Source organism: Phacochoerus africanus, chromosome 11 (genome assembly GCF_016906955.1).
Source record: "Phacochoerus africanus isolate WHEZ1 chromosome 11, ROS_Pafr_v1, whole genome shotgun sequence".
Classification (NCBI taxonomy): Eukaryota; Metazoa; Chordata; class Mammalia; order Artiodactyla; family Suidae; genus Phacochoerus; species Phacochoerus africanus.
In genome coordinates, this window is record NC_062554.1 from 44,832,936 (window position 1) to 44,859,564 (window position 26,629).

General features: G+C 49.5%; 1 protein-coding gene across 2 annotated transcripts in view; it reads right to left on the bottom strand.

Annotated features, from left to right (window-relative positions):
* Positions 1-315: 315 nt before the first annotated feature.
* Positions 316-26,629, bottom strand: part of FXYD6 (FXYD domain containing ion transport regulator 6) — a 34,431-nt gene continuing 8,117 nt past the window's right edge. Inside the window, exons 2-8 of one of the 2 annotated variants that reach the window (XM_047752524.1) lie at positions 6,398-6,460; positions 5,784-5,822; positions 5,588-5,662; positions 4,992-5,028; positions 4,222-4,271; positions 3,645-3,695; positions 316-1,525 (exon numbers count right to left, since the gene is read on the bottom strand). In XM_047752524.1, coding sequence (XP_047608480.1) covers positions 3,667-3,695; positions 4,222-4,271; positions 4,992-5,028; positions 5,588-5,662; positions 5,784-5,822; positions 6,398-6,455 — 288 coding nt within the window. In that variant the 5' untranslated portion in view covers positions 6,456-6,460 and the 3' untranslated portion in view covers positions 316-1,525; positions 3,645-3,666. The remainder of the gene's footprint in view (positions 1,526-3,644; positions 3,696-4,221; positions 4,272-4,991; positions 5,029-5,587; positions 5,663-5,783; positions 5,823-6,397; positions 6,461-26,629) is intronic. The other variant, XM_047752523.1, reaches the window with a different exon arrangement.

Consider the following 26,629-nt stretch of genomic DNA (forward strand, 5'->3'; position numbering starts at 1 on the left):
GTGACTCCCTTCTCTCCAGGACAGGTAGGAGGCACGGGTCCTGCTATGGATGGAGCCTGAGCCCAGTGACCTGGGGCGGAAGCAGAAGGAGGAACAGGTGAGCAGGAGGGGTGCAGGTAAATGGGGGGGGGGGGGCAGACGAAGCAGGAGAGGAGCTGAGTGCTCCAGCTGCTGAAATAAACACATCACCTGGCTGCCCCTGCAGCCATCACCTCCTCCCTCGGACCAAGGACACAGTCCCTTTGACCCTTCAAGAACCACAGGCCTACAAGACACTCAAGCTCCTTCACAGAAAGGAAAGCACCTCAGAGCCACTAGGAAACAAATGGTATTTTATTCCTCTTGTTGTTGAGAGATCACGACGTGGAGAACAGCAGTCCTGGTCACAGCAGCACAGTTTGGTCACTTTCCACAAGCACACGATGGGTTGGGGAGGGGGTCCGATTTTCCACTTTCTTCATGTTGATCCCTCTGCAGCAGGGCTTGCGAGGAGCCCTGCCTGGGCTCTAACCTGCAGCATAGCCGCTGCATCTGCTGTCTGGCCAGTGATGGGCAAAGCCAAGGGCACAGGAGCCACACTGCTGCCCAGCCAACAGGGCATGGACAGAGAGGCAAAGGATCCTCTCCCTGCTGTCCCTCCCCAGAGCACTGGCCCCAGCGGAATGCATCCCTTCCACTCTCGCCTGCCAGAGACCCGAGTCAGGGACAGGAGTCTGAGTCCAGGGGAGCTGGGCTGCAGATGAGCTGCAGACGGGAGTCTTGGGAGCAGAGAAGGCTGGAGAGAGGGGAGGGTTCCATAGCCATGGGGTTATTGCTGATAAGATATGCAAGGGGCATGTCCCCAGGGCAGGGGACGGGAAGGATAGGGCAGATGGAGATCAGGGAAAGGGGCTGCCTGAGGGCAAAGTGGTCTCACCAGCTCCTTGCTGGGAACCTCCCACTGCCAGGAGACCTCAGAGCAGACTTGGTCCAGGGAGGAATACGGAAGCAAGGGTCTTATAAGAGGAGTGAAGAGGGGCCATGCAGAAGGACCCTGAAGGTGATGCAAACCTTCCCAAGGCCCAAGGCTACTGGAGACTCCCACCCTTGCCCGACTCTTACACCCACCCCTCCATCCAGAGAGGGAACAGGTCTCTCAGGTGAAAAGCAGACTCCGAGGACTGGGAGGTGATGGGGCCACAGAGAGCAGGGAGGTGCTGACGGCCACACGGCCCAGCTCCTGCCCAGGAAAGAGAGGCCAGGTGCACTAAACTCAACATCATTCACAAATAAGCAGCCACGAAGATCACAGTCATCGGACACACAGACACACACATGTCACAGGAGATGGACAAGACCACAGGCTGCAGGTGGGGGAGGCAGGGTTGCATCATTAAGTTGGGAACAGGTGCTTGAGGAGCTGGAGAAAGAGCCGGGGGACACACAAGTTCTTGGCTTCTCCTGGGGAAAGATTGGTTGCTGAAGTGGTCGGTTTTCTTAAGCATCAGCATGTGCATCTAAAGGTTGGAGCAGCTGCCTTCAGGTTCTGGAGGTTGAAGCAGGAAGAGAGTTTAAATTAAAACAGAACCCTGGCTTCCTTTCAAAATTCTTTACATGCCCTTCTCCCAGCCATTAGCTAGGACCACCCCTCTGCCCACAGAAACTGCCCGGAGGAGACCCATCCTAAGTGCCTTGTTTTCAGTAAATCAAGGAGGAAGAGCCTGAGAAGCAAGCGAGGAGAGGGAGGCGGAGGAGAGGGCGGGGCTCAGGGGAGGGGCTCGCTCAGGGGGTGGAAGCTGGTGGACACGGCAAGGAAATCGTTAAACCAGGGTTTCTCTATCAGGACACCCCCAAGCCTTGCTCACAGTCCTGAGACTTAGGAGAAGAGGGTTTCTGAGAAAGTTCTAGTGAAAAAAGACAACTGCTGGCTCCAGCCTTCCTCCCTGCCTTTCCAGGCCACTCCCCTTCCCACGGAGCTCCTGGGATTCTGAGCGGCAGCTGCCACAGACGGACAGAGCACCAAGCTGCAGCTGGAAGCCTGCCTCCTGGACGGGGTCTATGGACACATCAAGTTTAAGCATCCTTGACCTTCCCGAGGCCCAGCGAGAATATGGAGGCTATGAACCCCGCTCTGCCCACCCACGGGGCTTCGAGAGGATAGCAAAGCGCTTAGGGAAGAATTCCAACACTCCGCAAGTCAGAGTACCCTGTGTTATTCCATCACAGTAACAGTTGGGGTATCGGCTATTTTGCATCCAGATATCCTTTTTTTTTTTTTTTTTTTTGCTCTTGAGGGCCACACGCACAGCACATGGAGGTTCCCAGGCTAGGGGTCGAATCGGAGCTGTAGCCACCGGCCTACGCCAGAGCCACAGCAACACCAGATCCGAGCCGCGTCTGTGACCCACACCACAGCTCGCGGCAACGCCGGATCGTTAACCCACTGAGCAAGGGCAGGGACCGAACCCGCAACCTCATGGTTCCTAGTCGGATTCGTTAACCGCTGCGCCACGACGGGAACTCCATGTGGCAGCATTTAAAGCATGTAAGTTATTACTTTACCATGTTACTATAATGAACAGTGAAAACAGATACTACACGGATACCCAAAACAGTGCCCCTACAGACAAAGAGAACAGACTTCCAGTGGTCAAGGGGAAGGAGAGATCAGGAAGGGATAGATTGGGAGTTTGGGATTAGCAGATGCAAACTATTATATATAGGATAGATAAATAAGGTCTTGGAGTTCCCACTGTGGCTTAGTGGTAATGAACCTGACTAGTATTCATGAGGATGTGGATTCACTCCCTGGCTAACTCAGTGGGTTGGGGATCCAGCATTGCTGTGAGCTGTGAGGTAGGTCACAGACTTGGCTCGAATCCCGCATTGCTGCGGCTCGTGGCACAGCCTGTCAGCTGCAACTCCAATTCCACACCCAGGCCTGGGAATCTCCATATGCCACAGATGTGGCCCTAAAAAGCAAAAACACAAAAAAACAAGGTTTTACTATATAGCACAGGGAACTATATTCAATATCCTGTGATTAAACCATAATGGAAAAGAATATGAAAAACAATATGTATATAAAACTGAATCACTTTGCTGTATGGCAGAAACTAACACAACACTGTAAATCAACTATACTTCAATAAAATAATTTAAAAAAACCAATGCCCCTAAACATGGAGAACAGGTAATGCTGGTACTTAGTGGCGGTGGGGTCATATACTCGTCTTCCTATTTTTGTGTAGGGTTGAAAAGGTTCAAAATAAAATGTTAACATAAACAGTGGCCCCAAAGGTACTTTCTGAATCATCCCTGAAAGCCACTGTCTTTATGCTACTTTGCTGTTAGGAGTCTTTCACTAACTCTCTCTCCCAAGTCATGCCCACATGGCAGCTAAGATGACACCCTGGTACTTTGACCGCTGCGTGGCAGGCAAGCCCTATTTCCCACCGGCTCACTCTGGGCGTGTGTGGTATACCTGGGAGGGTTCAGTCCTTCTGTCTCATCACCTTCAGACACAAGCCTCCTCTGAGCACAGCTCGGTGTAAAAGCCAAGAGCCTTGCAAAGGCTGGGCTCCAGTTCTTCCCTGGTGACTCCCTAGCCAGACCTCGGTCAGAACAGTGACGGTGACAGCAGACACAGGCAGGCAGCAGCTTACCTTTTCGCCTGAGGGCTGCGCTTCAGTTCTCTGCTTTTTGGGGCTCCGTTGCTGGAAAGAGAACCAGATCGCAGGATAGTGAACAAGCCCCTCACCCCAGCGGGCCACCCCCGTGCAGCAGCTGTAGCTGTGCCTGACTCACACAGCAGAGGTGACTCACATGGAACTTCAAGTCAGACCTACGTGGGTGCAAATCTTTGTCCCGCTACTCGCTCCTTAGAGGGCTTGGAGCATTCCTTAACTTACAACCTCGTCTGTAAAACAAGGGTGGGGGGTGCCTACCTCCTGCGGCTGTGTGCCCATTAAACGAGAAGGGAAGCAGGCTGTATGGTGCCCGCTGCTAAGTAAGTAGATTCCACAAACAGCAGCTGTCAGGAGCAGCAGCCGCTTTGGTGGTGGCGAGGGGGCAATGAAGAGCGGAGGTCCTGGGGACCCCCCTCTGGCACGCTGGAAGCACATCTGGTTGATCACCTCTCAAGAGACCGTGGCACCTGGCAACTGTCCCTACCCCCACACCGCGTGAGGCCCCTTGGCCATTCTCTCCATGCTACCTGCGCAGGCGGTCCTGAACACTTACCATTTGCAGTGACAAGGTTCTCCACCTGGGCCTCCTCGTCGCCCGGGGCCCTGCAAGAGGATGAGAGGCAAGCCCATCAGAGGTCTCCAGGCGAACCCAGAGAGCAGCACCACTCACTTGCAGGGGGCAGGGCCCGGGGGTTTGTCTTCTCCAAGTCACGGTGGATCTCTCTCCACCATGGGGGACACGGGGCAGGGCGAGATCAGAGGATGTACAGGCCACTTCGGTGTCAGCCCCTGAGAGAGCTAAGTACTGGGAAGGATGGCCTAGGGCTGCCTGGGGCCTTGGGACTTCTGAGGTCCAGGGCTGCCCTGCGTTGCCCTGGTGGACTAGTGGGGGTGCCCTTATGTCAGGGGAGAAGGCAGAGTGAAAGGGAGCCCAAGTTTCCACAAAGTTCAAAGCAGGAGACAGGCAGGGTAGTGTCACAGGTCCTATAGAGAGGAAACAGACCTCGAGAGAGGCCCCAGGCCCTCTGTTTTCCTTCTCCGCAGCCCTACTGTCTCAAGAGCCTCCAGTAAGGATTCAGCATCCCAGCCCCTCCTCATCCCACACACACATCAGAAGGAAGAAGGACAGGCTGACCCTGATGCTTGGACCTCTCCTTTGCCCCAAAGGCTGCCTGGAAATTCTCAACACTTCTACCCCTCCCCCAACACACCCAGCCTGCTTCTAAGAATCCAGATGCATACCCATTGCGGGGTCACACACCACAGCCCCTACCTGTCCCCTCCTAGTGCCACCCCAGATGTTCACAACCGTGGCACCCTTACCGTGGCTTCTGATTGAAACTGCATTTGCATCTGCGACCTGAAAGGCAAAGAACCCATCCAAGGCCATGCTGTGGACTTGGCCAGAGCAAGGCTGCGCTTGGAGTCTACGTGGCTGCGTGAAGAGCAGCCCCAACTCCTGGGCAGCGCACAGCTTACACAGCAGTACGTGCAACCCTTGGTCGGAGTGGGGCTCTTCTGAGGCCAAGCGTGGAACGTCAGCAGCTAAGCCACTGCCGTCTGCTGAACCACACAAGAGCAGAGAGCTCCCTGTAGCCTGGGCTCACGAGGGAAACAAACCCGGGGCACAGTCTTCGGAGAACTCTAAGGACAGCCCCTGTCTCCCACCTCCTGTGTCCCCCGACCCCATGCCCACAGCACCAGGGCAGGCACCCCACCCCTTCTTAGCTGTGCTTGTTTTCACGCTACACGGTTTCGCTGAGCACCTCTTAACGTGCCTAGCAGTGCATTAGGTCCTGGCGGTAACTAGCAGGACAGCCAGGCTCCTTCCGTCTCCAGGACAGAGCGCGGCCAGGCTCTTACACCGCCTGCCTCACAGCTGCAGACGGGGCCCTTAGAGAACAAAGGGACAGACTCACTCAGGATAAGCAGGATCCCCACGGAGAAGAGAACCACAGCAAACACCAATCCCCCGATCCGCAGGGTCTGGTAATCTGCCAAAGGATCGGGGTGAGAGATGGAGGACGGGAGGGGCCAGGGAGAGCGTGTCTGTCCCCCGACCCCCCAACACACGGTGCCTCTCCCTCCGCACCTGGCGGGGCCATCACCACTCACCATAATGAAAAGGGTCCTTTTCTTTCTCCTGCTCAGCTGCTGGAAAAACAAACAAGCGTGGGCAAGAGGAAGACAGCTACGCATCCTGGCTCCCAAGTATCTTGCCTCCCAGGCCTCACTCCTCTCTGGGCCCGTGAAGCAGGGAAAGGTGGGCCTGCCGGCCAGGGCCGACCTGGGAGCCGAAGGCCGGTGCGGCTCAGAGCCCCGGCCCCGGTGGAGTCTGAGCTCTCAGCATCCACGTTGTTGCCCTTTTTAGCTGACGTTATCCCCAAAAAGGCAGGGCCTCATTTCCGTCTTGCTACCAATGGGGAACTGAAACCAAGAGGGGGCACATGTAACTTGCGCAATTTAGAGACTAATGCACAAGCCTGGCTCCCAAAGTTCATGTCCAAAGTCTACAAGGCCTGGGGGGCTGGAGCCTGTGGGGAGAGGGGGGCAGGCTGGATTAGGGTCTGGGTTAGCTGCTGCCGTCTAGGACTTTCTTTGCAGGGGAGTGAGTCAGACATGTAGAATCTGAAAGCCGCCCAACCCCCTGTCCCAAAGGGCCAGGACCTTCCACTGGAAAGGGCTGTGGCTGCCACCCCATCAGAGCCAGGTCCTCAAGGGGTACTTACCACTGGCCAGGACCGCAGGGGCCAGCAGGCTGCACAGGAACATCAGCAACACCTCCATGGCGTCTGGGGACAGAGGGAGGAACATGATTCCCGGAGCAGGAGACGCCACACTCCAACCCTCGGCCTGGCCGGGGCGCCTGTCGGATTCCCGCCTCTGCGCCGAGCTCGCTCCACACGACGCGAGGTCCAACAACAAAGTTGGCACAGCTGGCATTTAAAGACTCTTTACGGCATGCTCTGCAGGCATGAACTCAATTATAACTCAATCAGCCTGAGTGGCAGGCGCTGTGACTAACCCACGTTGCAGGTGAAGAGCCTGAGCTTAAGGAGGTGAAGGACCGTCACGGTGGCAAGAGGCAGAGCCTGGATCCTGACCCCGCCATGATGCTGCCTCTCTGGTGCCAAAGCCATAAAACCCCAGGGGCTCGGGAGGTAATCTCACCTGTGTCCTCCTCTCCAGGCCACCCAGACATGGCCACCTCTGGTTCATCGAGATGTCTGGGACTTCCTGGCCTGGTTCCCTATACCCAAGCCCCTCGGCAAAGTTCTTTCTATCAGATTCAATGTGGCAGGTAAACCAGGCCCCTCCAGTCCAGCCAGCGGTGGGGGCAGGAGGCCTGGGGTGCTGGACGCTACAGTAAACGCTGATGTGCTGACAGCCCTCCCTCAAGGAGGCCCCCACCTCTAAAGTGCCCACGTCAACCCTTCCCATAGACTTTGGTTCATGATCCTCCAGAAACGTGGTCTGATTCAACAAAGGGAATGTGGAGACGGGTTCTCTGAGCATCAGCGCCCTGGCCTCTCCTTGCCCAGCTGCCCGAGATTTCTGCTCATGAGCTCATGCCCCTGGTGTCTGGGGTCAGTGGCCCCTGGATGGGCCATCTGGATGGAGGCAGAGGACAGGGCCAGTTGAGCCCTCCCAGGAATGGATTTCAGTGGCATTATACCCCATTCCTGGGCTTAAAGGAGTGTGGTAAAAAGAGCCAGAGAGAGGGAGTTCCCGTTGTGGTGCAGTGGAAATGAATCCCACTAGGAATCATGAGGTTGCGGGTTCAATCCCTGGCCTTGCTCAGTAGGTTAAGGATCTGGCATTGCCGTGAACTGTGGTGTAGGTTGCAGATACGGCTCAGATCTGGCGTTGCTGTGGCTGTGGTGTAGGCCAGTGGCAACAACTCTGATCAGACCCCTAGCCTGGGAACTTCCATATGCTATGGGTGCTGCGTGAAAAAGACAAAAAAATAGAGCCAGAGATGAAAAGGGGAAAGAAACCTGAACCAAGGAAGCCCAAAGCTGCTTTCTGGTTCTCACTGAGGTGAGACTGGCAGCAACCTGACCACTGTCCAGCGGCCAGGACCTCGCTTGCTCTGAGGGTTCCCACCCTATTCCTTTCTGGTAGCTGCCAGCAGCCTCCAGCTGCCCTTCACCTCTCAGCCAGCAGAGGGCAGAACAGCTCCATCCAGAGTCAGGACTTGGACTTCGGTGATTCAAGGAGCATTTAACAAAAGGCAGTCATTTGCTTTTAATGCTACCTCATTTAATACTCTTATTTCTTTTACATTTTACATTGCATTTTATACGTCTAAAAACATATGTAACACCCATATAAGGAAGCATAGTACTAAGGAAATACCTGTAAGAAGTAACTAAAGATAGAATTTTACAAGTACTGCTAAATTTAGCTACATTTTCCTCCAACCCATCCCCCTGCCTCACTCCCAGAGGTAGTCAGTATCCTAAATATACATATTTTCATCAGTCCCTTGCTCTTCTTCAAAAAGATGTTTAAGATATAATTCACACATCACAAAAGTGTTCAATGGGTTTTAGTATATTCACAAATCTGTGCAACCGTCACCATTAAGAAACATTTTCTCATCCCAAAAAGAAAGCCGGTACCCATTAGCAGTCATTCCCCACTCTCCCCTCCTCCCAGCCCCTGACAACCACTAATCTACTTTCTGTCTCTATGGAGTTGCTTATTCCGGACATTTCCTATAAAAAATATCATTAAAAAAAATGGACTTTTGTATCTGGTTTCTTTCCCTTAGCATAAAGGTTTCAAAGTTCATCCATACCATAGCATGTACCAGGACTTTTTATGACTGAATAATATTCCATTGTATGGATATGTACCTTGGTCTTCTTTTTAAAAATACATTTCTCACCTACATATATCTAAATAAGATAATGCTCAGTGGAGCTTTTTTCAGCTTTAAAATTATGATATCACATTGTATAGTCTTCTGGGACTGGCTCTTTTGTTGTTCTACATTTTTAAGATTCATTCACAAATATAGTTCATTCACTTTCAGTGTTGTGTAGTATTTCATGGTGCAGGTAAATTGTCTTGTATTGGCCCATTCTCCTATCAATGGCTATCTTCCCCCACCCCATTTCATGCTATTATAAATAATGCCATTTTTAAATATATTTCTGCTTGTCAGGCAGTGTACATATGCAAGAGTTCCAAGGGTACTTTTTTCCAAATCTTTTGACTACCATTTTCATATGAAATATTTTTTACATTAGAACCCAATACAAATACACATTCTTGTAAACCAGAAACAATAATATCACTAAACGATACTTAGCCTTAAAAAGAAAGATGCTCTCTGATATTTTCTATTTTACTTTGTTTCTTTAAAAATAAAAGGCTAGGAGGTCCCGTTATGGCACAGTGGTTAACGAATCAGACTAGGAACCATGAGGTTGAGGGTTCCATCCCTGGCCTCGCTCAGTGGGTTAAGGATCCGGCATTGCCGTGAGCTGTGGTGTAGGTCGCAGATGCAGCTCGGATCCTGAGGTGCTGTGGCTCTGGTGTAGGCCGGCAGCTACAGCTCTGATTAGACCCCTAGCCTGGGAAACTCCATATGCCTTGGGAGCGGCCCAAGAAATGACAAAAAAAAAAAAAAAAAAAAAGGCTAGGCCAATTAATAGCTAGGCCCATTAATTAATGGGTCACATGCCACATTTGGAAAAATTATATTCTAGAGATAAGTCTAGGTGTGAAGTTGCTGAGTTGTATAGTATACAAATTGTCACCTTTGCAGAAAAATTTCAAACTGTTTTCCAAAGTGGCCACCCCCGCTTTAAAATCCCACCAGTTGCATAGGACTGTTCCCATTACTCTTATCAACACTGGATATTCCCAATGCCCAGGCATCTGATTTCTTTAAAGCTCAGGTTTTTAAACCCCTAACAAGCAGCCCAGATCGGCAACCATTGATTTAGGTCATCACAGAGCCAAACATAGTCATTACAATTGCTTTTTTTTTTTTTTTGGCTTTTTAGGGCCACACCCCAGGCACATGGAGGTTCCCAGGCTAGGGGTCAAATCAGAGCTGTAGCTGCCGGCTGATGCCATAGCCAGAGCAACCCGTGGGATCTGAGCTGTGTCTATGACCTACACCACAGCTAGTGGCAACGCCAGATCCTTAACCCACTGAGCGAGGCAGGGATCAAACCTGCAACCTCATGGTTCCTAGTCAGATTCCTTTCTGCTGTGCCACGACGGGAACTCCTGCTTTGGTTTTTAAAAATTTGATTCTATCACTTTTTTATACCCACAGCTGGGGCATATGAGAGTTTCCAGGCTACAGGTTGAATCGGAGCTGTAGCTTCCAGCCTACACCACAGTCATAGCAATGTGGGATCCAAGCTGCGCCTTTGACCTACACGACAGTCCACAGCAACACCGGATCCTTAACCTGCTGATGGAGGACAGGGATCGAACCGGCGTCCTCATGATACTCTTTGGGTTTGTTACCGCTGAGCCACAACGGAAATGCCACATTACAATTTCTTGAACAAATCACAACAGCAGCTGCGGATGTGGCATTGGGATGAAGTGGCTGGACAGACAGCAGGACTCTAGGGAGCAGTGTGTGATCTTCAAGGCTCAGGTCGAGAGCACCCGGTGGTCTGAGGACGGGACAGGGGAGCAGAGGCTAGAGGACAGAGGCGGGGGTCAGGAGGCCGGGGTGGGTGGGCAGTGAGGGAGCTCATCAATTCTGTGGCCACCCATGGCCCCGCGTCTCTCCGCAGGACAGAGGAGAGGTGCAGGTGGCCTTCATCCACGCCAACCACAGAGTGGGTTGATGCACAGAACTTGTGACCAGCTCAGGTCAGTGTACCTCAGGGCTGGCGCCCCCAAACTCCCGCCTGCGTCAGGAAGTCCCTGAGAGCCGCCTCCCTTCGACCCAGGGGGCCTGGGCCAGAAGCCAGCATCTGCACTAACAAGTCCCCAGGTCAGGCTGCTGTCCAGAGCCACGTGGAACCACCACACTGGGTCACATGACCGTGGGGACAGAGCACTGGGGCACCTCCCCAAGGCCCCGGGGCACCCTGCGCTCCATGCTTGACGTGGTGTCTGCCTTCTGCCAGCATCACTTTAGTTCAGCCTGGGAAGGGCAGCCGGGGGGCGGGGCGGGGCGCTGGGGGGGGGGGGGTTCAAGCCCGAAAAAGGCCTCAGAGAAAACCAGCTTTGAAATGAGGTCCCTGCCCTTGGGTCACAAGGCCACCCCAGGGAGCGTACACTCCTTCACCCATCAGGTCAGCCTGCAGTTGGCTTCTGTACAGCTTTTCTGCACTGCTTTTCTCCCTGCGGACTATTTTTCCTTCCACTCTGTTAGTGACAATGAGAACACCAGGCACCTCGAAGGCATTTAATAAACACCCGGACCTCAAAAAAACAAAACAAACAAACAAAAAAAAACCCCACTGCCTATTATCAGACTGCTTAATTTCTGCCAATCTGGAGGTAAAAAATACAGTCTTAATCTTATTACCTAGCAATGAAATTGGGCTTCTGATTATTTGCCATTCCTGCTGTTTCTTCAGCAGTCATGTGCCTTTCATGCCTTCTGCTCATTTTTCAAATGGGTTGACGTTATCATTATTACTGAAGTGAAATCTTTGTCACGAAGTATTGCAAATATCTCTTCCCAACTAATGCCTTTTCTTTTTACTTTTTTATTGTCTTTCAGTGAACAGAATTTCTTAATTCTAATGTAACTGAAAGCAATGATCTTTGTGTCTTGTTTAAAGATGTTCCTTGTCACCCTGAGTCAGAAAGAATTTTCTTCAAACATCTTCACGTTCTGTGTTTTATGTTTAAATATTTGTTCCATCCAGAAGTGATGTTTATGAAAGGCATGAGATCAGGATCTAATTCTTGCTTCTTCCATCATCTGACAACCGTTGGTCCTGGCCACCATCTGTCAACCTCTTCCTCCCGACATGCAGGGCTGCTGTGTTGCGTATCTGATTTCTGCTCACGTGTGGGTATGCTTCTGGGCTTTCTCTTTGGACCTACTGATTGGTTTGTCTATACCTGCATCAAAATCAGCATCTCAATTACTAAGGCTTTATGGTAATCTTTCCATATGGTAATCTTCCCCTGCGCTGGGAGAAGCTTCCTCTTCTTGGTCTCCTCTCTTCTCTGCCTCTCCTGCCTTCTACTTCAGGAATATCTTTGCTATTCTTGGTCTTTGCTCGTATGTATAAATTTTAGGATCAGCCTGTCGAATTCATCTGAAGCAGTTGAGAATTTCATTGGAATTGCAACGCATCTATCTATAGAACAACTTGGGGAGAACTGACACATTTGTGATTTTGAGTTTTCTATCTATAAATAAATCATTTGTTTAGGTCCTTTTCACTTTCACTAAAGTGTTATAAATGCTTTCATACAGGTCTTGCACATATTCTGTTAGATTAAGCAATAGCTAAGTGCCTTAAAATTTTTATTGCTATTTTTTAATGCTCTTATGTGGGTTTTCTAATTTTTGCTTGTATAGAGAAAGGCAAATGACTTGTATATGTTGATCTTAATTAAACCCAATAATCTTGCTAAATTCTCTTACTACTTCTAATAATTTACCTATAGGTTCCTTTGGGTTTTCTCTATGGAGATATCATCTGTAAATGATCCAGAATTGCTTCTTCTTCTTTTCTAGTTTTTACACTGTTTATTTCTATTTCTTGTCATACTGTACTGCTAGGCCCGAAAGTAAGATGTGCAACAGAGCAGTGATAATAGGTAACAGCCTGTAATAGATAATACACTCATACAGTCGTGATCAATTTTATTTTTGTGTTAACTTTTAATCCCCCCAGCTTTACTGGGGGGATACAATGACATAACATTGTATAAGTTTAAGTTGTACAGTGTGACAATTTGATACATGTATATTGCAAAATATTACCACATCAAGGTTAGTTTACACGTCCATCACCTTATGTAATTATCTTTTGTTTGCGTATGGTAAGAATGGATAAAGAAAATGTGGCGTTTGTGTATATATATATATATATATATAGAGAGAGAGAGAGAGAGAGAGAGAGAGAGAGAGAGAGGGAGGGAGAGATTCAGCCATAAAAAAAAGAAATTACTGATTTTAAATAGATTTCTTCTAATGTTCTAGAAATTTCCCTCTAATCCTGGTTTTCTAAGATGTTTCTGTTTTATATTAATTATGATTGAGTATTCTATATCTATGGTTTCTAACCTTTAATCTATAAATAACATAAATTGTATGTATGGATTATCTAATGTTAAATCATCCTTACATTTTGGGGTAAAATCAATGTATTATCTTTTATTTTATTTTATTTTTTGTCTTTTTGCCATTTCTAGGGCCGCTCCCGGGCATATGGAGGTTCCCAGGCTAGGGGTCTAATTGGAGCTGTAGCCACTGGCCTACACCAGAGCCCCAGCAACGCAGGATCCAAGCCGCGTCTGTGACCTACATCACAGCTCACGGCAATGCTGGATCCCCAACCCACTGAGCAAGGCCAGGGATCGAACCCACAACCTCATGGTTCCTAGTCGGATTCGTTAACCACTGAGCCACGATGGGAACTCCTGTATTATCTTTTAAATAAACCACATTATGGATTTGGTTTGCTGATATTTTGTCTAGGATTTTTGCATTTATGTGCATGAGTGAGATTGGCCTGTGATTTTTATTTTGTTATATTGGCCTTGCCTGGTTTTGGCATCATGGTAGTATCAGCCTCACAGAACAAATCTATTGTCGTGACCTGTAAAAGTTTGCAGAAGACTGGAAATCTATTCTTTGACTGTTGGTAGAACTAAACTGTAAATATCATCTTACTTAGTATTTTCTTTATCAGATAATTTTATTTTTTTAATTTTTATTTTTTGTCTTTTTTGGGGTCTTTTTTAGGGCTGCACCCACGGCATATGGAGGTTCCCAGGCTAGGGGTCTAATTGGAGCTACAGCCGCTGGCCTACTCTACAGCCTCTAGCCTACGCCAGAGCCACAGCAACGCCGGATCTGAGTCACGTCTGCAACCTACACCACAGCTCACAGCAATGCCAGATCCTTAACCCTGCTGGGTGAGGCCAGGGATCAAACCCACAACCTCATGGTTCCTAGTCGAATTTGTTTCCACTACACCAAGACAGGAACTCCTGTCAGATAATTTTAAATAGCCTATTCAATTAGTTAATGGCTATGATACTCTTAAGATTTAGGTTTCTTCTTGAGTACATTTAGAGTTACCATTTTTATAAAATTTGCCCTTTCCTGCTTTTAAGTCTATTGCCATGAACTTGTACAGTATTTTCTAGTCATCATTAAAAATCATTAATTTCTGTTGGATTCGTAGTTATGTTTTTTATTAATAGCGTTTATTTGTGACAACTCCATTTTTTTTTTTTTTGATCAGTCTCACTAGAGATTTAACTACTTTATTAGTCATTTCAAAGAGCCAACTCTTGGTTTTATTAATCCTCTCTGTGTGGTTTTTTTTGTTTTTTGTTTGTTTGTTTGTTTTTTTCATTCTGCCATTCCTTGGGTTGCTCCCATGGCATATGGAGGGTCCCAGGCTAGGGGTCCAATCGGAACTGTAGCCACTGGCCTATGCGAGAGCCACAGCAGCGCAGGGATCCGAGCCGCGTCAGCGACCCACACCACAGCTCACGGCAACACCGGATCCTCAACCCACTGAGCAAGGCCCGGAATCGAACCCGCAACCTCATGGTTCCTAGTCAGATACGCCAACCACTGAGACACAGCGGGAACGCCTGTGTGTTTTAAATTAGTCTTAATTCTGCTCTTTTATATTCTTTGGGTTTATTCTGTTGTATTTTCTTTAGATTTATCTTCTTATGTTGGATGCCTAGTTTATTAACATTTAGCCTTTCTTGTTTTCTAATATCAGCAGTTAAGACTATAACCCTCTCGAGTGCCACTTTCATTCCAAATAGAAGCTTTGAAATGTGGCTTTTTGATTATTGTTTAGTTCGTAGTACTTTAAACTTGTAAATTATTTACTTAGAAATTATTTGACATGTTCATTAAGAAATATGTTTTTTAAATGTCCAAAAGTATAATGATTTTTAGCTTATTCTTGTTATTGAGTTCCAATGTAAGTAAATTATGGTCAGGGAATGTTGTCTATAAGATACCAATGCCTTGAAATTTATTGAGATTTGCTCTATGACCTAGTGTGGCTATTTATTTAAAAAATTATATTCTATGTATTAGGTTATGAATTCCTTCATTATTAGGAAGAAAGTTCTATATGTCCTTTATATTATTAATGGTGTTATTTACATTTCTTCTTTTTTTTTTTTTTGGCTTTTTAGGGCTGCACCCGGGGCATATGGAGATGCCCAGGCTAGGGATCTAATCAGGGCTGTAGCCACCGGCCTATGCCAGAGCCACAGCAATGCCAGATCTGAGCCATGTCTGCGACCTACACCAAAGCTCATGGCAATGCCGGATCCTTAACCCACTGAGGGAGGCCAGGGATCGAACCCACAATCCATGGTTCCTAGTTGGACTCGTTTCCACTGCACCACGACAGGAACTCCTATTATTTACATTTCTATATATTTTCTCTTTTTTTTGACTGTATAAATTATGAAAAATTGGGATAGGTACCTTAAAATCTATCACTGTGAGGAAAGATTTATAAATTCATCCTTGTGTTTCTTACAATATTGTAACAGAAAGTTTAAAATTGTCGTAAATCCTATTTTACTTTCTACCTTTCTTGTGTCTTTATGCATTGTATCTTACAGGCAGTAATGAATTGAATTTTTTAAAAATTTAACTTATTAACTATCAAGTTTCCTCTGTTTAACTTTATTGTGACTATTGACATATTTGGTATAATTTCTACCATCTGCTTTTCCCCTGGTTTTCTTGAACATATCTCTCTTTTGACTTTTAATTGACTTTTTCTTACTGTTTTTCTCCTTCTACTGGCTGAGAAATTATACAAGCTATTTCTAGTTATTGAGCGGTTACCCTTGAAATTTTACCATTTATATTTGCTATAGACTGAATGTTGTGTCCCCAAAATTCAAACACTGAAAACTAATCCTTAATGATTAATCCAAATACCAAATGATGGTGCTTGGAGGTGGGCCAATGGGAGGTGGGGAAGCCCTCATGATGGGATTAATGCTCTTGGAAAAGAAGCCCCAAAGAACCCTCTTGCCCCTTCTGCCATGTGAGTGCTTAGTGAGGAGATGGCTGTGTCTATGAAGGAGGAAGCAGGGCCGCATCAGACACACAATCTGCTGGCACCTTGATCTTGAACTTCACAGCCTCCAGATCTGTGAGAAATATCTGTTGTTTATAAGCCACCTGGTCTATGGTGTTCTGTTACAACAGCCTCTGAACAGACCCAGATAGCAGTCGATTTAAAAAAGATTTTAAAAGTCTGAAGTTAAAACATATAATAGTTATTAGATAAAATATTCTTCTTGAAAATGACACATCACCCCCTTCCTGATTTATATGTTATTATTGTACAAAATTACAGCTCTTTTCTTAATCCTATGAAATAGATATTGGTATTTGTATGTCTTGGAAGTAGCATCTGTTAGATTTACTCTTGTGTACAGCATCCAGCCTTCGAGACAGCCCCCAACACCTCCTGGTAGTCACAGCCTTGTCGGCCCCCCTTCCACACATACCAGGGCTAATCTGTGTGACCAATAAAATATGGCAGAACTGGTCGGTCACTTCCAGTATTAGATTATAAAAGGCATCACAGCTTTCTTTTCTTCCTCTGTTTCTCCCTCTCCCCTCCCCGCCTCCCTCCCTCTTCCTCTCCCTCTCTCTCTTCCTCCCCACCCCCCCAGACTGCTTTTCCTCTCTGAGAGAACAAGACATGGTTAACTGCCTCGTCTTAAGGATTCTCAGGCATCCCTGGGAAGAGGTCCTCATGGCAAAGAACTGAGGGTCTCAGTTCAAAAGCCAACTAGAAAATAAGGCTGCCTTGAACCATGTAAATAAGTGAGTTTGGAAGCAGGTCTTCCTGCCTTCACTGACTGCCAACCCAGCTGCCAGCTTGACTGCACTGTCATCAAAACCCCTGAGCAGAACCACCCAGCTGTGCTGCTTCCTGAGTCCTGACCCTCAAAAACTGCCTGAGAACATAACTGCTGTTTTTAAGCTACTGAGTTTGGGGGTGATTTGCTATGTAGCAACACATAACTAATACAATGCATTTACTAACTGATTTGTCCATAATTCCTTTTGAAACTCAGACATCCATCAAGCCATTGTCTTTCTTCCTGGAGGACATCTTTTGGAATGTTCTTTAATGGCGATCTATTAGCTATAAACTCAGTTTTTGTTGAGCATTTCACCCGTCTGGTGCACAGACTCCAACGTGATTCCCAATCATTCCAACCTTCTAGTCTTCAAGCCTTTGTGTAATCACCTCCCCTTGAACGGGGTCAGCGGCTGGGAAGTGCTTCTAACCAGGAGAGCAAGCATCGCCCTCGTGGGAGTAGGGAGGGCATGTGTCAAAGGCTCCAGGCCACAAGGCACTGCTACACCTACCCTGCTGTTCCCCCGAGTCACCTCCATAGATGCTCAAGTTCAAGTCAATCCTACAAACACCCAATGAATTCCTAGTCGGGGCCATACAATTCCGAGATCCACATGGGATACACAAGTGAAGAGGACAGGGAGGCAGGGTTTGAAAGCAGAGGGCTCTGATCTATCATCAAAGGTGAAGAGAGCATCACAAGAGGTAGAGACTATATTCAAGAGGCATCCAGCAAGGCATGGAAAAAGGAAACAGGGACTATAACAGGGGACCTGGGACGTTTCCATGGAAGAGCTGACCTTTCAGCTGGACCCTGAAAGCAGGATGGGATTTTGATGGAGAGGGTAAGAAGAGAGAAAAGGAAGGGCATCCAGGCAGAGGAAACAGCATGAGCGAAGGCAGTGAGATGGAAAATGGGAAGCAGGGGTAACAAAGAGTATTCAAGTTCAGTTCGAGTTGAACTTCAAGGTACTTCATTCAATAGGGGCCACCTGAAGCAGCTGCCTCAGAAGGATTCTGAATGAGGTCTGGCAGGAGAGAGGGCCTCCATCCATTAGAAATGTCTGCATAGCACAGGAGGGGGCTGTGACAGCCATCTGCCAAGTATTTGCCATTTCTAGAGTAAGATACCTTCCCAAACAGTGTATAATCTAGTTGTGGAAAGCAGGAGGGTGTGGGTGGTGAGAATTCTGATAAGACTGGAGTCAGTCTCTAGAGGATCTTGAATGCCAGGCTGCAGAGTAAAGACTGGTCTTTGTCTTCTAAAGAAAACATTTCTGATCAAGTTACAGTGAGCTGAAAGAAATACTGTTAGAGAGATCTGGAGGGGGACCAACTTCCCTCCTTCAAGCTGCCGCCTGGGCTACACCAGCCACACCTCATCACAAGCCTCCTCAGGGGGCCTCTTGGCCCCTGCAGCCGTTTTTAAAAATCCCCTTGGTACCACTGGCACTGCCCCAAGTCGAGGGGTCAAGTACACATACAGAGCCTCTGAAGGGGCACACAATGTCTTTCTCTCCCTGCTGCACCAAGAAACGCCATCTCTGCTTCCCCTCCCCCGACACGAGACGGTCCCTCCGGGTCCTACACCCTGCCAGGTACCACTCATTCCTCTCTCCCAGAAAGGAAGCCGGGCTGCCTGGGGCTGCCTGGGGCTGCCTGGGGGGTGGGGGGTTAACAGGTGGGGGAAGTGGTCTCTTTTCCAGGCCAGAGTCTAGCAGATGGAAGAGAGGAGAGAGGGATCTTTGTCAGAGGGAAAAAGCAAGGCCGGGTTGGATGGAGCTGGCAGGGGGGCTCAGGAACATTAGCCACCCATGCACGAGAGGCCCTGGACTCCTGGCTCCCTCAGAGGGTGCTCTGGCCAAGTCATCACTGCGAGATGGGGCTCTCTGAACCTCTAGATCATCGTCCCCATCTGGAAAATGGTATCAGCCACATTTTGCTTCCTCTGCAGCATCTTCTGAGAAAGAATTCAGTTTCCACTCGTTTTTCTGCTCCTTTTCCATGTTCTCATCTATCTCTACATTGGTAAACAGCTGACACTTCGGGGGGGGGGGAGGGGGGCAGCCGCACGTCCATGCTAATTTTCCTCCCCAATCTTCCTGCTGTTTGCGAGGCTGCTTTCGGCATGTGCGGAGAAAGCAATCAGAAGAGTTTCTCTGGTGATTATCTTTCTATACTGAGTCACATAATTTCACATAATTGCTGGGTAAAAGCTGCTCAGAGAGAGGAGCCACTGGTTGAGGATACAGCCTCACGCTATATTATTTTTGATGCCATGCAGCAGTGAGGTAGATCAGAATACCCAGTTCTATTGTGAAAAGAACTCAGAAACGACCTCCCTTGAAAAGGCACAGGCTCCGAATTACAGTGGAATCTCATTCCCTGACCCTCCTCTCTGCCACTCAGCCCCCAATGCCTCGCTTCCCTTCCCCTGCACCCCACCTGCTTGGCTCCTTCACGTTCAGCCCATCAAAAACGAGCCCAGAGGGATCACCAGGGCCTGGGTCCTGGCAGGATCTCCAAAGACAGATGAGGCCCCCCTCTGCACACAGGACATACTGCAAGGGAAGCTTTTATGGGGTCACAGGATGCCTGGGCCACATTGCTTAGGCTAACTGGTTACCAGGGACTGTGATCATATGCCAGGGGACATGATTTAGCCTATGATGTATCCAAATCTTTGCAACAAAGCAGCTTGTTCAAAGAAGATTCTGCCGTGTATAAATAGGATATAACCAAGACGTGAGGTTTACCAGATGGAGTTCGAATCACAGAATGCCAGGAAGTTTGAATGACTGAGATGAAAGCTCTTACTTTTTATTTGAGGAGACTGAGGCCCTAACAGAGAAGTAATGTAGCCAATTCATCCAGCTAGTCAGGGGCAGAGCCGGGCCCAGAACCCAGGCCTCTGTCTTCTGTCTGCTGCTCTGGTGTGCCAGGATCGGGGGCTGGGCAGGCCAGGGTGGGAGGAGCGGGTGACCCTGAGGGCTGCAGAGAAGGCTGCACCATGCCTGAGAGTCCCTGGGCCACTTGGAGGGCCAGGAAAGAGGACACAGCAACTAGAGGAGTGAGGGCGGCCAGGGTGAGGACAGGGGGTTCTCCATCAGAAGACCCCCCATGGTTGGTCAGAGGTAGCGGAGGCGGTGCTGGCTTCTGGGAAGGCAAGTGATGGAGCTCTAGAAAGCTTTCGTCACACAGCTGCAAGATGCAGCCGCAGCCTCCTTGACTGTAAAAGCCTCAGTGCAATGCCATTGCCCAGGCCAGTGTGCCCGTGACCCCAGGCTCATCCATGTGAGGCAGGACCCTGGAGCCAATAGCTAGAGGATGTGCAGGGCTGGAGCTCCTGCAGGTACACAAGCCCAGCCCCACTCACAGTGCACACTTCAGGGGGCAGTGACCTTGAGCAGAGTGTGAAAGGGAAGTGGAGCCAAGACAGGTGAGTTTTCTAGGTGAGACTCCCAGGAGCCTGGGGGCAGTAGGAATACGCAAAGTATTGGTGACGGGGAGTCTGGGGACAGGGACAGAGCTCTGCCGGAGCACTGGAATCGCTCTATGGACTAGAGAGAAAGGAAGGAGAAGAAATGAAAATTCTGGGATGGGAAGCCCAGATCTGAAGAGCAGGTTGGGGCCTGGATTGCCTATGAGATGATAATAGCAATCACAGACAAACAGCACACAGATCAGGTGCTATTCTTACTACTTTACATATCCATTCTCATTTAATCTTTAAAAAGAGCCTATGAAATATGTGTTACCATCGAACCCATTTTAAAGGGAAAGCGATCGAGGCAGAAGAAGAGCAGGGCCCTGGCAGGTGAGAGCTGGGTTCCATGCTTCTGCCCAGCTGAGCCTGCCTCCCTGCTGGGGGAGGAGGGGCAGGCTTCCTGCTGGGAGCCCTGGACTCCAGGCCTGGGCCCCCCATCCCAGGGGAGGGCTCACACCCACTCAGGAGCAAAGGGCCATGACATGGCACCGGCATTGCTCCCAGAAGGCTCACCTTCCAGGCAGCTGCCATCCCGTTCCTTGCTCCTGTCCCAGTCTGGGGGCTTAGGCTGCAAGGCTCAGCCACCCAAGAGTCAAATGACCTCTGCAAACGGGGGGGGGGGGGGGGGGGCTCCTGCCTCTGGGCGAACATTTACCAACTAAGCCCCTAACACTGCTAGCTTCCTACACACTCACAAGATAAAGAGACAGTGGAATGCACAGTGCCTGCCAACTCACTCCAAGAGAATTTCTATTCCCTTGTTGGACAGAGAGCTGTTCACTCCAGAGGCTGATTTTGTATTATCAGATTATGGAACTTGTACAGCTGATTAGGCCAGAGATGAGAGCATGGCAGAGGGGAGTGGCAAGGGCGGGGGGGTCAGCCAACTTCCCCGACCACTTTACCAAGTCTAGTATAAAAGTTGAGTGAGAGAATACATGGGAAAGTTCTTTGTAAACTGTAAAGCGCTGTGATAACAATACTAACATTTATTAGGTCTTCATGGCATGGCGAATTCTAAGTGGTTTACCTATACTAACATGTTCAGTCCTTACAGCAGTTCTAGGAAGTGGCTCTGATTATGCTCGTTCCCATTTTACAGATGGAGAAACTGAGACCAGAAAGGTTAAGCAACTTGATTCACGTCCGAGCCAGAAAGTAGCAGATCCTGGATTTAAACCCAAGCAATCCAGCTCCAGAGACCGTGCTCTAAACCACTCCACCATCCTGCCTCTCTGCCACTCGAGGGCTTTGGGGTCTTGAACAAATCACTCCACCTCTCAGAGGCTTTGCTTCTGAATCTGTAAGTGGGAGTAACAGGTACCTCAGGAGCCATGAGGACCAGACAAAATAGCCTCTGTGCACGGAAGTCATCATTTGCCCACCTCTACCTCTTCCGCACCTCCTTTCAGAAGGAAGACGGCTTCTCCCCTCCAATCCTGTAGGTCTCCTGGGGGCGGCCAATCACAGCCCCTTCCCTGTTGCTAAAAGGACTGGGTTTGAGATGTCAGTGTCTCCCCGGCGCCCCCTCCCTCCGGAGTTGTCACATCGTCTGGATGCAAGGGAAGAAAGGTCAAAGCAGCCATGATGTGAAATGAGGAGGTGGGTGGATCTGGCGAGAAGTCAGGTAGCAGCTCACAGGTGAAGAGCTGGCGGGGGAGGGAGAAGCAGGGAGGAGAGCCGGGAAGAGGGTCCTGGCTGGTCCCAGCCCAGCGGGACCCTGCCCATCTCCCAGGCTGCCTCTAGGAACCAGACATCCCTGCCTGGGCCCAACCACAGGCAGTTCCGCCTGGGTCATTTGCAATAAAGAGATATCACTTCAGAGCTGAGCACTTTGCCTGGTGAACAGCAACTACTTTTTCTTTCTTTTTCTTTTTTTCAGCTGCACCCACGGCATACAGAAGTTCCTGGCCAGAGATCGAATCTAAGCCACAGCTGCAACCTACGTCACAGCTGCGGCTGCAACAGAAACTTAACCCACTGCGCTGGGCCGGGGATCCAACCAGCGTCTCAGCAGTGACCTGAGCTGCCTCAGAGACACTGCCAGTCCCTTAACCCACTGTGCCACAGCAGGAATTCTGCGACTGCTTTTTAAGCATCAACTGCTGATACTATTATCATTCCCCCAACTCCTTCCTCAGTTTCTGCCTTCCTTTTTTAGCTTCTCTTGGGAAACAGGGAAGAGAAACAGAAATGCAGGTGAGGAAAGGCCCCAGTTGCTTCCCTACTCTTCCCTTTCCTCTCCTTTCACTTTCTCTCACCTCTGGAAGGCCTCAGTGCCCCTGTACACACGCAGGGTCAGGCCTTGGCCCATGGGGAAGCAGGCAGAGGTGGGCTTCACAGATGCAAAAGGCTTCCCAGGGCGACTGCCCTTGCCTGCCTCCAGAAAACAGGCTGCATCACCCAGGGCAGCAGACAGGGGGCAGCATGAAGAGCACAGATTGGCAACAGGCAGCCCTGACCGGACACAACCTCCCTAACAAAAGCCAAGAGACACAGAAAGGGACAGAGAGAACCCGAGAAGCCAGCAAAATAGGAAAAAGATCCCAGAGGAGGAGAAACTGCATGGGGCAGGGGCCCAAAGACAGTGCAGGAGAGGCAGGCAAAGGGAAGAGAAAGGAAGAGGCAACAGGTCATAAGGGAGGCTGGTGGAGGGGAGGTGTTCTCGGCAGAAACTGAGCAACAGATGGACAAAGCGAGGAGAGGTGGAGACTGCTAAGAAAAGAAATCTGCTTTGGGGTGATCCCGTCGTGGCTCAGTGGTTAACGAATCCAACTAGGAACCATGAGGTTGCAGGTTCGATCCCTGGCCTCACTCAGTGGGTTAAAGATCTGGCGTTGCCTTGAGCTGTGGTGTAGGTCGCAGACGCGGCTCGGATCCTGCGTTGCTGTGGCTCTGGCGTAGGCTGGGGGCTGCAGCTCCAATTGGACCCCTAACCTGGGAACCTCCATATGCCGTGGGTGCAGCCCTAGAAAAGGCAAAAAAGAAAAAAAGAAAAAAGAAATCTGCTTTGGAAGAGCGTCAAGCAACCCTCCTCGCTGCTGTCCTCCTGTGAGGCAGTAGCTGGGCCTCTGTCCTCGCCGCCTGAGCGCGTCTACGGTACCCCGCCTGCCCCACTCAGGCTGGCGGCTCTGGAGAACAAAGAAAGGAACATGCACCAGGACTGTGGGGAGGAGAGTCGACAGGCAGCTGCCACTCCTGGGAAAAAACATCTCACGCCCTGCCTGGCTGTGGGGAGGCTGCCCCACGGAAGACACAGGGTCTCTGCTGTCCAAGGCACCTGCTGGACAGGATCCAAGAGCCCGAGGCCTGGACCTGGAGGGCCTCAAGCGTCCCACCCCTTGGCCAGCACACCCAGCCTCCTTCCTAACCCAGAGTCCTTCCTGGAGAAGCCACTGTCTCCCTCAAGGAGCCCCTTCAGTGTGTCTCCCTAGGAGGGCCAGGCCCTGAGACTCCTAGACAGGCCAGGTGGACTTCTGCCCGACTGGGAAGCTGGGCCCCTACCTCTTGGGTTTAAGGGAGGATGTTGTAAGATACACCAGGACTCTTAAGTCCCCAGGACTCTCATAAGTCATCAGAGACTCTTCAGCCCCAGACCCTGAGAGTTACCTGTGGCTGTTGTAAGGCACCGGGGGACCAACTTGCACCCCAGCCTGCTCCTGCTCCCTGCCCAGGGCGGCTGAAGGGGATGACGGTGGTGATGGTGATGCTGATAACACTCAACACCTGGAGGACCCCTTGCTCACCCAACAACGTCACGCGCATCAGCATCAAGCACAACGGCTGGCGATGCTGGGGAGCACTGCCATTTTACAGATTAGAGAAGGTGAGGCTCAGGGTGACGTCACTGGCCCGGGGTCCCGCAGCTAACACTGGCACACCTGGCATTAGTTCCTAATTCTGTGGATGCCACACACGAGGCTCTGCCCGCTCCTCCTTGCTGCCTCCCTGGCAAGTGGAGCAACGCGTGGGAACTAAGGGAAATGAACATGCTGACCTTGACGCAAGACCAAGCAGGCTCCCTGGTCTGGAGTGTTCGTACCCAGGCGAGGGGAAAAAAATCAAGGTGAGCGAATAACCCAAGGTAAATAGCTTTATTTAACTTCAGCCGCCCTTCAGTGGGGGCTGCCAAGCCCCCTTTTTTTCCCCCAGTATGGCTCAGAATTAGATTCGGGTGTAGAACTGAAATAGAGACCACCTCTACTCAAAAACACATCCACACCCACATTCTCCCAAGGACAGAGTTCTTCATTCTACCATTTCTTCTCTTAAAAGGTAAATTCATCCAACTCTAACAGTCAGTTATGCCTTGGCCTGAGTTAATCAATCAGACAGCTTCCCAAACAGCTGAGATCTGCCTGCAATTAGGTAGAGAAAAGGAGAGTCATTTTGGAACAAGGTGTCATTTTGGAAAGAGCGGCATCATTATCCTTTCCATAACCAAAGTCACAAACATTTATTGTTGGCCTACGGTGGCCCGGAAACTCAGCCATGACCAGGGATGCAAGAGCCACACGGTCCTGCCTCATGGAGCTTACAGTCTAACTGAGTTCACAGGGCTTCCTCCCTCCCAATCTCCATATCGTATCCATGGCCAAGTCCAAGGCACGCTTATGCCTGCAGTACCTCTATCATCGCCTCTTCCACTGCTCACTCAAGTTCAGACCCTCACTATCATGTCCCTGGGCTGTTGCAGCAGCTGATTCCATGTTTAACCTCCTCCTATCTGTCCTGGACATGGATTACTGCATGATTTAATCTACCCAACATGTATTCAGATTACTTCTCTTCCAAACTCAAATGTATTCCTGGTGCTTCCGTATTCCATTTATTTTCTAAAAATCAAAACTTTTTATTCTGGCATATAAATACCTCTAAGTCTATTCCTTTTCTACCCTTCTAGTATTTTCTCCCATTACTTACAGCTAAGATGGTATACTTCTGTCCCCTGCCATGTGTGTACTGATCTCCAGGCCACTGTATATTCTGTTCCCTCTGCTTAGAATGCCCTTCCCCTTCCCTGTTCATTCCAGTTCTCAACCATGGCTGCACCTGAGGATTTTAATAGTAATAGGGAGTTCCTATCATGGCTCAGTGGTTAACAAATCCCACTAGGAACCATGAGGTTGCAGGTTCAACCCTTGGCCTTGCTCAGTGGGTTAAGGATCCAGCGTTGCCGTGAGCTGTGGTGTAGGTCGCAGATGCGGCTTGGACCCCGTGTTGCTGTGGCTGTGGTGTAGGCCAGCGGCTACAGCTCCGATTCGACCCCTAACCTGGGAACTTCCATATGCTGCAGGTGCGGCCCTAAAAAAAGCAAAAAAAAAAAAGTAATAATAATGCCTAGGAATCAACTCAGTTTCATAAATTCCAAACTCAGGGGGTGTGACCCAGCCATCAGTAATTTTTAGAATCTCCCCCCTCATTCTAACGCGCAGCCATGGTTGAGAAATGCTGTCTTTGACCATCTCCCACTCCCGCCCAGGGGCTGACCTGCAGCCTTTCTCCAGACTCAAAGAGCACCTGTGGCATGTGGCACATTCTGTTTATGCTCTTTAATAAGGCTCTCCTGGCTGCAAAGTCTCAGTGCTACCCATGACTTGCGACAGCTGGGGCAGTGCTGACAGCCGGGCAGAGCTGGTTGACAGGCCGATGTTCATCTCAAGGAGTGGAAGGACCACAGCTCCCATCGCCAGGCCTCGGAACTGTGCTGAATGCGAGGGCATAAGACGGACTGGAAACCCAGTCCCATCAACATCAACAGTGAGGAATCACGCTGATGGGACGTACCCTCGAACGGATGGGATGAAAATCATGCTTTGTCTCTGGGATCTTCCTCCACCAAAGTCCGAAGCCCGGTCTAATCACAAGGAAACATCAGACAAACCCCCACTGAGGGGCATCCTACCACAGAGGACACAGTCCTCCTCGAAACTGTCAAGCTCATCAAAAATAAAGCAAGTCTGAGAAACTGTCACAGCCAAGAAAAGCCTAAGGAGAAATAACAGAAAGTAATGTGGCTATCCGGGTGGGATCCTGGCCCAGAAAAAGGACATGAAAGAAAAACTAAAGAAATCTGAATAAAACATTATCTTCAGTCAATAACAACATATTAATATTGGTTCATCAATTGTCACAAATGTACCACCCTAATGGAAGATAATAACATAGGAAGCTGGAGTTCCTATTGTGGCCCGGCAGGTTAAGCACCCAATGCTGTCTCTCTGAGGATGAGGGTCTGATCCCTGGCCTTGCTCAGTGGGTTAAGGATCCCTCGTTGCCAAAAGCTGTGGTGTAGGTCACAGATGTGGCTCAGATCCAGTGTTACTGTGGCTGTGGTGTAGAACAGCAGCTGCAGCTCTGATTCAACCCCCAGCCCAGGAACTTCCACACACTGCAGGTGTGGCTATAAAAATAAAAATAATAAC